At 43.7% G+C, this 14,275-nt stretch overlaps 1 protein-coding gene across 1 annotated transcript in view; it reads left to right on the forward strand.

Moving 5' to 3' along the window:
- LOC115182946 (methionine-R-sulfoxide reductase B3) overlaps positions 1-11,160 on the forward strand; it is a gene marked incomplete at its 3' end in the record, with an annotated part of 37,054 nt that extends 25,894 nt beyond the window's left edge. Inside the window, 3 exon segments of the mRNA XM_029744306.1 lie at positions 572-680; positions 10,523-10,600; positions 11,132-11,160. Coding sequence (XP_029600166.1) covers positions 572-680; positions 10,523-10,600; positions 11,132-11,160 — 216 coding nt within the window.
- Positions 11,161-14,275: the final 3,115 nt, after the last annotated feature.

Raw genomic sequence — 14,275 nt, forward strand, 5'->3', positions numbered from 1 at the left:
TGATGTTTACATATTCTATCCACTAGAGATTTTTACCTAGACTATATTTGAGTTGTTAGCTTTGTGCAATCAGTCTGGTCTGCACCAGGACATGCTTTGGCTGTAGCACCCCCCCCCCCCCCCCACACACACACACACTAAACTGTAGAGAATAATGGTCAGTTCCAGGCAAGAGTCAAGTAATTCCAATCTAAAACCAAAGTTTCCATTCAAACCTCTCCATTCAGTCCCCTACAGTCCCCTGTACTAAATTGTATGACATTTAGTTTAATATTGATGAAGTGATGAACGTGGGCTCATCTTGCCTGGAACCTGAGTGATATGAGAGCTGTGCCTGAGCATCTTGTTTAGACAGAGTGTGATGAGTAGCTAGGGTCCTGAGTTTCTCCTGACCTGGGAAAACTCCTGGCCCTAAGTGATGATGATTTATAAATAATGATGAGGGACTAGTAAAAGCAGAGGGGGGGTCAGGGGGAAGACAGAACGGAGGAGAGGCACCGTCTCTCACCTCCCTCCCCCCTGACCACAGTAGTGGTTCTGAGACCTTAACTCTTCCCTTCTCCTCCTAAAGGAACCTGCCGGACCAAGAAGACATGGCCCAAGTCCTTCTCTCAGGAGGAGCTGAAGAAACGGCTCTCCCCCATTCAGTTCCATGTCACCCAGGAGAGAGGAACAGAGAGGTATGGTACCCCCCAAAGCCTACACTATAGAAACCCCCAAAGCCTACACTATAGGGGCCCCAAACGTCTACAGCCAACAGTGCATTTGGAAAGTATTCAGACCCCTTGACATTTTCCACATTTTATGTTACAGCCTTATTCTAAAATTGATTAAATAGTTGTTTTTCCTCAATCTACACACAATACCCCACAATGACATCACAATACCCCTTAATGACATCACAATACCCCATAATGACAAAAACAGGTTTGTAGAAATGTTTGCAAATGTATTAAAAAATAAACTTATCACATTTACATAAGTATTCAGACCCTTTACTCAGTACTTTGTTGAAGCACCTTTGGCAGCGATTACAGCCTCAAGTCTTCTTGGGTATGACGCTACAAGCTTAGCACACCTGTATTTTTGGAGTTTCTCCTATTTCTTCTCTGCAGATCCTCCCAGAGTTCCTGAGTGCTCTGGAGCAGGTTTTCATCAAGAATCTCTCTGTACTTTGCTCCGTTCATGTTTCCCTCGATCCTGACTAGTCTCCCTGTCCCTGCCGATATGATGCTGCCACCACCATGCTTCACCGTAGGGATGGTGCCAGGTTTCCTCCAAACTTGGCATTCAGGCCAAAGAGTTCAATCTTGGTTTCTTCTGACAAGAGAATCTTGTTTCTCATGGTCTGAGAGTCTTTAGGTGCCTTTTGGCAAACTCTAAGCGGCCAGTCATGTGTCTTTTACTGAGGTGCTGCAGCGACGGAAGAATCTTCCAGAAGGACAACCATCTCCACAGAGGGGCTCTGAAGCACTGTCAGAGTGACCATGGGGTTCTTGGTCACTTCCCTGACCAAGGCCCTTCTCCCCCGATTGCTCAGTTTAGCCAGGCAGCCGGCTCTAGGAAGAGTCTTGGTGGTTCCAAACGTCTTCCATTTAAGAACGAGGGAGGCCACTGTTCTTGGGGACCTTCAGTGCTGCAGAAATGTTTTGGTACCCTTCCCCAGATCTGTGCCTTGACACAATCCTGTCTCTGAGCTCTCATGGCTTGGTTTTTGCTCTGACATGCACTGTCAACTGTGGGACCTTATATAGACAGGTATGTGCCTTTCCAAATCATGTCCAATCAATAGAATTTACCACAGGTGGACTCCAATTAAGTTGTAGAAACATCTGAAGGATGATCAATGGAAACAGGATGCACCTGAGCTCAATTTACAGTCTCATAGCAAAGGGTCTGAATGCTTATGTAAATAAGGTATTTCTGTTTTTATTTTTGCAAAGATTTCTAAAAACTTGTTTTTGATTTGTCATTATGGGGTATTGTGATGTCATTATGGGGTATTGTGATGTCATTATGGGGTATTGTGATGTCATTATGGGGTATTGTGATGTCATTATGGGGTATTGTGATGTCATTATGGGGTATTGTGATGTCATTATGGGGTATTGTGTGTAGATTGATGAGGAAATTGTTTTATTGAATCCAATTTTAGAATAAGGCTGTAACGTAACAAAAAAGTCAAGGTGTCTGAATACTTTCCAAATGCGCTTTACAGTAAAGGGACCCCCAAAGCCTACAGTCTACAGTCCACTGACCCCAGTAGTTAGAAGACAAGTCTTGTCACAAAGTGTCTATGGTAGTGCTACTGCACCATCAAGTCAATTCATTTAGGGGGGTATATATGGACAAGTGTATAACAATAAGCATTTCTGTAAACACCAATGCAAGGAAAAAGATGTGTAATAGTTATTGCGTAATTATAGTTAAGACGCGTTAATTATAAAATAAAAATTGCAGTTCATTGTTATTTTTCTGCTCTGATTGGTCAGTTACATTTCACGAGCCGTCATTTTTTTTCCAACGCAACATTCCAGAACATTCCTGTGTCACATGGACATTAAAGCTTGGCTGGTTTATCCTAAAGGTCCTAGCTGGGTCCGCACTAACCCGCCTTAGAGGCTACAGCGTGTCTAGTCAGTCGGCAGCTAAACAGCTGTTTGTTGGAAAATAAGGGGGATGTCCCAAATGGGACCATATTCCCATAATGGGCTCTGGTCAAAAACACTGCTCTATATAGGGAATAGGGTGCCATTTGGGCTCTGGTCAAAAACACTGCTCTATATAGGGAATAGGATGCCATTTGGGCTCTGGTCAAAAACAGGCTCTATATAGGGAATAGGGTGCCATTTGGGCTCTGGTCAAAAACACTGCTCTGTATAGGGAATAGTGTGCCATTTGGGCTCTGGTCAAAAACAGTCCTCTATATAGGGAATAGGGTGCCATTTGGGCTCTGGTCAAAAACACTGCTCTATATAGGGTGCCATTTGGGCTCTGGTCAAAAACACTGCTCTATATAGGGAATAGGGTGCCATTTGGGCTCTGGTCAAAAACAGTCCTCTATATAGGGAATAGGGTGCCATTTGGGCTCTGGTCAAAAACACTGCTCTATATAGGGAATAGGGTGCCATTTGGGCTCTGGTCAAAAACACTGCTCTATATAGGGAATAGGGTGCCATTTGGGCTCTGGTCAAAAACACTGCTCTATATAGGGAATAGTGTGCCATTTGGGCTCTGGTCAAAAACAGTCCTCTATATAGGGAATAGGGTGCCATTTGGGCTCTGGTCAAAAACACTGCTCTATATAGGGAATAGGGTGCCATTTGGGCTCTGGTCAAAAACACTGCTCTATATAGGGAATAGGGTGCCATTTGGGCTCTGGTCAAAAACACTGCTCTATATAGGGAATAGTGTGCCATTTGGGCTCTGGTCAAAAACAGTGCTCTATATAGGGGAAAGGGTGCCATTTGGGCTCTGGTCAAAAACAGTCCTCTATATAGGGAATAGTGTGCCATTTGGGCTCTGGTCAAAAACAGTGCTCTATATAGGGGAAAGGGTGCCATTTGGGACACGAAGAAACTCAGTGACACTAGTCTCTACACCTCCCTCCCTGCCCTGCCCCCCTCCCTCCCTGGCAGGGCACACGTGGGAAAAGTGTTTGTCGGCCCATTTTGATGGAGGAATGTGAAAAATGCCCTGGATGGTGGTTGGAGGCAGAGCATACATCCCAAACGGAACCCTATTCCCTATTTAGTACACTACTTTTGTCCAGGACCCCAATGTACCCTGGTCAAAACTGGTGCACTAAATAAGGAAGTGGCATTTGGGATGCATCCAGGGAAACGAGGCGGCAGGGGGATACTGGGGTGTGGTGGTATGTCTCCTCCAATCGGGTTAGTTTCTGGCCAGGTTTAAAGCTTGTGGGCCCAGCCATAGCCGCTGTTGCCATAGCCGCTGTTGCCATAGCCCCTGTTGCCATAGCCCCTGTTGCCATAGCCCCTGTTGCCATAGCCCCTGTTGCCAAGCTGTTCTAAGCTGGTGTGGCTGTAATTTACACTAGTTTATATACTGTTGGTCTGTGGCTCCCGTACCAAACGACCAGAGCCCTGTTTTAGACACACAACTGTTGTTAGTAGCTCAGATACCTAATAAACAGCTGGTCCATAACTAAGCAGTAAGGCACAACAGTCTATGACTACAGTCACAGGTAAATGGCTTTGTTTGCACTGATCCCATTTACCTGTGACTGTCTTCATCATACAACACTGCCCCTCCTGCCTTATTGCTTTTATGAAACTGTTACCGACATATTAAAATAACAATTAATTACATATGTTTATTCAAATGTTATTTTGACAAGTCAATTCATACAATTTTAATTATTCCACCGGAAGATATAGTCCGGACAAAAATCAGGTTGTTTAGTTATTTTGGTCATGTTGCTACAGACGCCACCCAGTCTGCATAGTTGCTATGCAAAAGGACAGGTCATCTGTTCTAAACAAAATGGTTGCTATGCAGGCTGGATAACGTTTGTGTGACTTGCTAGCTACAGTAGCTAGCTGACCAACTTCAGCTAACTTAATCAGTCACGTCAAACCTAGAATGACAGTACAGAAGATAGATTTTCGTTTAGATTTTTTACTATTGGCATTTACTTGGATATGTCCATACATTTAATTTTTGTATCTTTATTTAACTTGGCAAATCAGTTCTTATTTTCAATGACTGCCTAGGAACAGTGGGTTAACTGCCTTGTTCAGGGGCAGAACGACAGATTTTTACCTTGTCAGCTCGGGGATTTGATCTTGCAACCTTTTGGTTACTAGTCCAACACTCGAACCACTAGAGTACCTGCTGGTTACTAGTCCAACGCTCTAACCACTAGGCTACCTGCTGGTTACTAGTCCAACGCTCTAACCACTAGGCTATCTGCTGGTTACTAGTCCAATGCTCTAACCACTAGGCTACCTGCTGGTTACTAGTCCAACCCTCTAACCACTAGGCTACCTGCTGGTTACTAGTCCAACCCTCTAACCACTAGGCTAGCTGCTGGTTACTAGTCCAACGCTCTAACCACTAGGCTACCTGCTGGTTACTAGTCCAACGCTCTAACCACTAGGCTACCTGCTGGTTACTAGTCCAACGCTCTAACCACTAGGCTACCTGCTGGTTACTAGTCCAACGCTCTAACCACTAGGCTACCTGCTGGTTACTAGTCCAACGCTCTAACCACTAGGCTACCTGCTGGTTACTAGTCCAACGCTCTAACCACTAGGCCACCTGCTGGTTACTAGTCCAACGCTCTTACCACTAGGCTACCTGCTGGTTACTAGTCCAACGCTCTAACCACTAGGCTACCTGCTGGTTACTAGTCCAACGCTCTAACCACTAGGCTACCTGCTGGTTACTAGTCCAACGCTCTAACCACTAGGCTACCTGCTGGTTACTAGTCCAACGCTCTAACCACTAGGCTACCTGCTGGTTACTAGTCCAACGCTCTAACCACTAGGCTACCTGCTGGTTACTAGTCCAACGCTCTAACCACTAGGCTACCTGCTGGTTACTAGTCCAACGCTCTAACCACTAGGCTACCTGCTGGTTACTAGTCCAACGCTCTAACCACTAGGCTACCTGCTGGTTACTAGTACAACGCTCTAACCACTAGGCTACCTGCTGGTTACTAGTCCAACGCTCTAACCACTAGGCTACCTGCTGGTTACTAGTCCAACGCTCTAACCACTAGGCTACCTGCTGGTTACTAGTCCTGCGCTCTAACCACTAGGCTACCTATAATGACGTTGATTCGTGATTTCGACTGGCTCAGAAAAAGTTGTCTCATCTAGTCTGGGCACGGTTAACTCATATGTATGGTACTACAGAGATCAACATTCAGAAGGGAAACATTGTTTCCGAGGTCGGACTGGCAGACTGCGAGGCTTATATTAACCCCGCTATACCAAACTAAATGCTAGGCTTATATTAACCCCCGCTGTACCAAACTAAATGCTAGGCTTATATTAACCCCCGCTGTACCAAACTAAATGCTTATATTAACCCCCGCTGTACCAAACTAAATGCTAGGCTTATATTAACCCCCGCTGTACCAAACTAAATGCTTATATTAACCCCGCTGTACCAAACTAAATGCTTATATTAACCCCTGCTGTACCAAACTAAATGCTTATGTTAACCCCCGCTGTACCAAACTAAATGCTTATATTAACCCCCGCTGTACCAAACTAAATGCTTATATTAATCCCCGCTGTACCAAACTAAATGCTTATATTAACCCCCACTGTACCAAACTAAATGATAGGCTTATATTAATCCCCGCTGTACCAAACTAAATGCTTATATTAACCCCCGCTGTACCAAACTAAATGCTTATATTAACCCCGCTGTACCAAACTAAATGCTAGGTTTATATTAACCCCCGCTGTACCAAACTAAATGCTTATATTAACCCCGCTGTACCAAACTAAATGCTAGGCTTATATTAACCCCTGCTGTACCAAACTAAATGCTTATATTAACCCCCGCTGTACCAAACTAAATGCTAGGCTGATATTAACCCCCACTGTACCAAACTAAAGGATAGGCTTATATTAATCCCCGCTGTACCAAACTAAATGCTTATATTAACCCCGCTATACCAAACTAAATGCTAGGCTTATATTAAGCCCCGCTGTACCAAACTAAATGCTAGGCTTATATTAACTCCCGCTGTACCAAACTAAATGCTTATATTAACCCCCGCTGTACAAAACTAAATGCTTATGTTAACCCCCGCTGTACCAAACTAAATGCTTATGTTAACCCCCGCTGTACCAAACTAAATGCTTATATTAACCCCCGCTGTACCAAACTAAATGCTTATATTAACCCCCGCTGTACCAAACTAAATGCTTATATTAACCCCCGCTGTACCAATCTAAATGATTATATTAACCCCCGCTGTACCAAACTAAATGCTAGGCTTATATTAACCCCCGCTGTACCAAACTAAATGCTTATATTAACCCCCACTGTACCAAACTAAATGCTAGGCTTATATTAACCCCCGCTGTACCAAACTAAATGCTTATATTAACCCCGCTGTACCAAACTAAATGCTAGGTTTATATTAACCCCCGCTGTACCAAACTAAATGCTTATATTAACCCCCGCTGTACCAAACTAAATGCTTATATTAACCCCGCTGTACCAAACTAAATGCTAGGCTTATATTAACCCCGCTGTACCAAACTAAATGCTTATATTAACCCCGCTGTACCAAACTAAATGCTTATATTAACCCCGCTGTACCAAACTAAATGCTTATATTAACCCCCACTGTACCAAACTAAATGCTAGGCTTATTTTAACCCCCGCTGTACCAAACTAAATGCTTATATTAACCCCGCTGTACCAAACTAAATGCTAGGTTTATATTAACCCCCGCTGTACCAAACTAAATGCTTATATTAACCCCGCTGTACCAAACTAAATGCTAGGCTTATATTAACCCCTGCTGTACCAAACTAAATGCTTATATTAACCCTCGCTGTACCAAACTAAATGCTAGGCTGATATTAACCCCGCTGTACCAAACTAAATGCTTATATTAACCCCCGCTGTACCAAACTAAATGCGAGGCTTATATTAACCCCCTCTGTACCAAACTAAATGATAGGCTTATATTAACCCCCGCTGTACCAAACTAAATGCTTATATTAACCCCCGCTGTACCAAACTAAATGCGAGGCTTATATTAACCCCTGCTGTACCAAACTAAATGCTTATATTAACCCCCGCTGTACCAAACTAAATGCTTATATTAACCCCCTCTGTACCAAACTAAATGCTTATATTATCCCCGCTGTACCAAACTAAATGCTTATATTAACCCCGCTGTACCAAACTAAATGCTTATATTAACCCCGCTGTACCAAACTAAATGCTTATATTAACCCCCACTGTACCAAACTAAATGCTAGGCTTATATTAACCCCCGCTGTACCAAACTAAATGCTTATATTAACCCCGCTGTACCAAACTAAATGCTAGGTTTATATTAACCCCGCTGTACCAAACTAAATGCTAGGTTTATATTAACCCCCGCTGTACCAAACTAAATGCTAGGCTTATATTAACCCCGCTGTACCAAACTAAATGCTAGGCTTGTATTAACCCCCGCTGTACCAAACTAAATACTTATATTAACCCCCGCTGTACCAAACTAAATGCTAGGCTGATATTAACCCCGCTGTACCAAACTAAATGCGAGGCTTATATTAACCCCCTCTGTACCAAACTAAATGATAGGCTTATATTAACCCCCGCTGTACCAAACTAAATGCTTATATTAACCCCCGCTGTACCAAACTAAATGCGAGGCTTATATTAACCCCTGCTGTACCAAACTAAATGCTTATATTAACACCCGCTGTACCAAACTAAATGCTTATATTAACCCCCTCTGTACCAAACTAAATGCTTATATTAACCCCCGCTGTACCAAACTAAATGCTTATATTAACCCCCGCTGTACCAAACTAAATGCTAGGCTTATATTAACCCCCGCTGTACCAAACTAAATGCTTATATTAACCCCCGCTGTACCAAACTAAATGCGAGGCTTATATTAACCCCTGCTGTACCAAACTAAATGCTTATATTAACCCCCGCTGTACCAAACTAAATGCGAGGCTTATATTAACCCCTGCTGTACCAAACTAAATGCTTATATTAACCCCCGCTGTACCAAACTAAATGCGAGGCTTATATTAACCCCTGCTGTACCAAACTAAATGCTTATATTAACCCCCGCTGTACCAAACTAAATGCGAGGCTTATATTAACCCCCACTGTACCAAACTAAATGCTAGGCTTATATTAACCCCCGCTGTACCAAACTAAATGCTTATCTTAACCCCCACTGTACCAAACTAAATGCAAGGCTTATATTAACCCCCGCTGTACCAAACTAAATGCTTATATTAACCCCCGCTGTACCAAACTAAATGCTTATATTAACCCCCGCTGTACCAATCTAAATGATTATATTAACCCCCGCTGTACCAATCTAAATGATTATATTAACCCCCGCTGTACCAAACTAAATGCTAGGCTTATATTAACCCCCGCTGTACCAAACTAAATGCTTATATTAACCCCCGCTGTACCAAACTAAATGCTAGGCTTATATTAACCCCCGCTGTACCAAACTAAATGCTTATATTAACCCCCACTGTACCAAACTAAATGCTAGGCTTATATTAACCCCCGCTGTACCAAACTAAATGCTTATATTAACCCCGCTGTACCAAACTAAATGCTAGGTTTATATTAACCCCCGCTGTACCAAACTAAATGCTTATATTAACCCCTGCTGTACCAAACTAAATGCTTATATTAACCCCGCTGTACCAAACTAAATGCTAGGCTTATATTAACCCCGCTGTACCAAACTAAATGCTTATATTAACCCCGCTGTACCAAACTAAATGCTTATATTAACCCCGCTGTACCAAACTAAATGCTTATATTAACCCCCGCTGTACCAAACTAAATGCTAGGCTTATATTAACCCCTGCTGTACCAAACTTAATGCTTATATTAACCCCGCTGTACCAAACTAAATGCTTATATTAACCCCGCTGTACCAAACTAAATGCTTATATTAACCCCCGCTGTACCAAACTAAATGCTAGGCTTATATTAACCCCCGCTGTACCAAACTAAATGCTTATATTAACCCCGCTGTACCAAACTAAATGCTAGGCTTATATTAACCCCTGCTGTACCAAACTAAATGCTTATATTAACCCCCGCTGTACCAAACTAAATGCGAGGCTTATATTAACCCCTGCTGTACCAAACTAAATGCTTACATTAACCCCCGCTGTACCAAACTAAATGCGAGGCTTATATTAACCCCTGCTGTACCAAACTAAATGCTTATATTAACCCCCGCTGTACCAAACTAAATGCGAGGCTTATATTAACCCCCACTGTACCAAACTAAATGCTAGGCTTATATTAACCCCCGCTGTACCAAACTAAATGCTTATATTAACCCCCACTGTACCAAACTAAATGCGAGGCTTATATTAACCCCCGCTGTACCAAACTAAATGCGAGGCTTATATTAACCCCCGCTGTACCAAACTAAATGCTTATATTAACCCCCACTGTACCAAACTAAATGCTAGGCTTATATTAACCCCCGCTGTACCAAACTAAATGCTAGGCTTATATTAACCCCCGCTGTACCAAACTAAATGCTTATATTAACCCCCACTGTACCAGACTAAATGCTAGGCTGGAAGCCAGGGGAAATAATGTGTGAGTTGAGATAAATACAAGAGATGATTCAGACAGCAACGTGAACATGTTGTTATTGAGGCTCATTGGCCCATGACTGTGGTTGTCTTAAGTTGACTGCACTTAACCGTTAGTTGCTCTGGATAAATGACTAAAATGACTTGGCTGGACTGTACCAGTGTAACTAGTGTGTTGATCCATCTCCCCCTCACAGTGCCTTCAGAGGGGAATACACTGAATACAAAGAGGATGGGATCTACACCTGTGTTGTCTGCGGCGCCCCGCTGTTCAAGTAAGTTTAGTATGTCGGGGACTTCCGATCTCCTTCTGACTGGGTCTAACCTTCCTCTCCTCAGAGCCAATGTCCCTGTTTAGTCCCTTCTGGTCTCTCTCTGATTTGGTTCAAGAGCCCCTGGTTTGTACGGCAGCGGCCTGCCTGAGCCAGTGAAGGTTAACTGTAGCTGACAGGCGGCCAGAGCCATCCTCTGAGCCTCGTTACCAGGTCGCCTGTTTTCCTCCGCAACACACAGAGCTTCAACGACAACCAGACAGGATTTACAGCTATGTAGCCTTACAGAGAGACACACACACACACACACACACACACACACACACACACACACAGCCTCATAGCTTAGACCCTATGTTCCAATTGGAGACGGTTTGGGGAGAATATCCCATGTATGTCATTTATCTTTTTTTATTTTTTTATTTTTCTCAGTTTTTTGGGGACTTTTGAAGTGCCTGCTGCTTGTTGTAAAGTTGTATTTTTTAGGTGAGAGAAAAGAGACATTGTCTAAAACCCACTGTCTTCTCTTTGCAGGTCAGAGACAAAGTTTGACTCTGGATCAGGTAGGTTTGATACAGCGACATTAACCTCACACCTTATTCCATGACTTCATCTGGCGCCGACCAACCGCTCACAACGCAACACCCAGGAGCTCTGACAAAATACATGGTACAATATACCTTGTATTGAGTCCCAAATGGCACCCTATTCCCTATTTAGTGCACTACTTTAGACCAGGGCCCATAGGGGTAGTGAACTACTTTAGATCAGGGCTCATAGGGGTAGTGCACTACTTTAGACCAGGGTCCATAGGGGTAGTGCACTACTTTAGACCAGGGCCCATAGGGGTAGTGCACTACTTTAGACCAGGGTCCATAGGGGTAGTGCACTACTTTAGACCAGGGCCCATAGGGGTAGTGCACTACTTTAGACCAGGGCCCATAGGGGTAGTGAACTACTTTAGACCAGGGCCCATAGGATTAGTGCACTACTTTAGACCAGGGCCCATAGGGGTAGTGAACTACTTTAGACCAGGGCCCATAGGATTAGTGCACTACTTTTGACCAGGCCCCATAGGATTAGTGCACTACTTTAGACCAGGGCCCATAGGGAACACACAGAGAATAGGGTGCCATTTGGGAAGTACTCCTTGTTCAACTCAACATGATGTATAGCTGCCATCCCAAGGCCTCATATCAACAGGAGTTCCAGATTAGACAAGTTGAGGTGATCATATTTCTCTTTTTATCTGCTCTTTTTTACACCAGTGGATCCACAGCTTGACCCTGATGGCTAATTAACCTTCTTTGCAATGATGTGTGTCTAGGCGGGTGTGTTTCTAGGCGGGTGTGTGTCTAGGTGTGTGTGTGTCTGTTTTGTCACATGCTTGGTAAAGAGAAGGTGTAGTCTGACAGTGTGTCTAGGTGTGTGTGTGTGTCTAGGTGTGTGTGTGTGTGTGTGTGTGTGTGTGTGTGTGTGTGTGTCTAGATGTGTGTGTGTGTGTGTCTAGATGTGTGTGTGTGTGTCTGTGTGTGTGTGTCTAGGTGTGTGTGTGTCTAGGTGTGTGTGTGTCTAGGTGTGTGTGTGTCTAGGTGTGTGTGTGTCTAGGTGTGTGTGTGTCTAGGTGTGTGTGTGTCTAGGTGTGTGTGTGTGTGTGTCTAGGTGTGTGTGTATTTCTAGGTGTGTGTGTGTCTAGGTGTGTGTATTTCTAGGTGTGTGTGTATTTCTAGGTGTGTGTGTATTTCTAGGTGTGTGTGTATTTCTAGGTGTGTGTGTATTTCTAGGTGTGTGTGTATTTCTAGGTGTGTGTGTATTTCTAGGTGTGTGTGTATTTCTAGGTGTGTGTGTGTGTAGGTGTGTGTGTCTAGGTGTGTGTGTGTGTGTACTCCTTCGGATTTCTGATGGGTTCTTACAACAGTAAAAAAAAAGAAACAACACTCTTCAAGGTTATTAATGTTTGTGATTTTAAAGCATGAAACACACAGTGGGAGGCTCTTCTCTAGCTAGAACACTGAGCATCTCACTGCTGATAGGTAGTTATCACAGTGGGAGGCTCTTCTCTAGCTAGAAACACTGAGCATCTCACTGCTGATAGGTAGTTATCACAGTGGGAGGCCCTTCCTTCTCTAGCTAGAACACTGAGCATCTCACTGCTGATAGGTAGTTATCACAGTGGGAGGCCCTTCCTTCTCTAGCTAGAACACTGAGCATCTCACTGCTGATAGGTAGTTATCACAGTGGGAGGCCCTTCCTTCTCTAGCTAGAACACTGAGCATCTCACTGCTGATAGGTAGTTATCACAGTGGGAGGCCCTTCCTTCTCTAGCTAGAACACTGAGCATCTCACTGCTGATAGGTAGTTATCACAGTGGGAGGCTCTTCCTTCTCTAGCTAGAACACTGAGCATCTCACTGCTGATAGGTAGTTATCACAGTGGGAGGCCCTTCCTTCTCTAGCTAGAACACTGAGCATCTCACTGCTGATAGGTAGTTATCACAGTGGGAGGCCCTTCCTTCTCTAGCTAGAACACTGAGCATCTCATTGCTGATAGGTAGTTATCACAGTGGGAGGCTCTTCTCTAGCTAGAACACTGAGCATCTCACTGCTGATAGGTAGTTATCACAGTGGGAGGCTCTTCTCTAGCTAGAACACTGAGCATATCACTGCTGATAGGTAGTTATCACAGTGGGAGGCTCTTCTCTAGCTAGAACACTGAGCATCTCACTGCTGATAGGTAGTTATCACAGTGGGAGGCCCTTCTCTAGCTAGAACACTGAGCATCTCACTGCTGATAGGTAGTTATCACAGTGGGAGGCTCTTCTCTAGCTAGAACACTGAGCATCTCACTGCTGATAGGTAGTTATCACAGTGGGAGGCCCTTCTCTAGCTAGAACACTGAGCATCTCATTGCTGATAGGTAGTTACCACAGTGGGAGGCCCTTCTCTAGCTAGAACAAAAGTGCTACCTGGTGCGTGTCGACCCGATAGCGACGAACCTCAATCGCAATGCTGGTCAGTGGCCAAAAACTTCACTTTGAGCCAATCAGAGAGCATGAACCCCTACGTGGGAGCCAACAAAATACAACATGTCTGTACAGCCATGGATGAGCCAGTCACACTTCATATGCAATGTAGGCTAAGGGATGGTAGCTAGCTAAATGCACAGATGCAATGCACACAACACTAATTCCTCCAAGCTAGCAAGTCACTGTAGCTAGTATTGACATTTTATAATTAAATCACAATGGATTAGCTAGTTTCCATGAAACAGCGACCTGTGTTAGGTGCCAAGTTAGTGCAGTGTCCTTTACTAGCTAGCTGTATTGAGCTAGCTACTGAATATGCTAAGGTTAGCTAGCTAGCTAAACATACGGCTATGGTCTGGCACTTGGCAGTATGGGATTATCGAGAGTGAATTAAATTGAGAATATGCTAATGTTAGCTAGCTAGCTGTGTTGTGCTAGCTACTGAATATGCTAAGGTTAGCTAGCTAGCTAGCTAATTGTCTTCGTAATCTTGCTAGGTAATTATCTAACTGTTGCTATCAACAAGGGCTTTCTACAAAATAGCAACATTAGCGCAGATAGCTGGGAATCTAGACCATAGACCACAGATTTTATTTATTGAACCTTTATTTAACTAGGCAAGTCAGTTAAGAAAAAAATCTTATTTACAATGA

Source organism: Salmo trutta, unplaced genomic scaffold (assembly GCF_901001165.1).
Source record: "Salmo trutta unplaced genomic scaffold, fSalTru1.1, whole genome shotgun sequence".
Lineage (NCBI taxonomy): Eukaryota > Metazoa > Chordata > Actinopteri > Salmoniformes > Salmonidae > Salmo > Salmo trutta.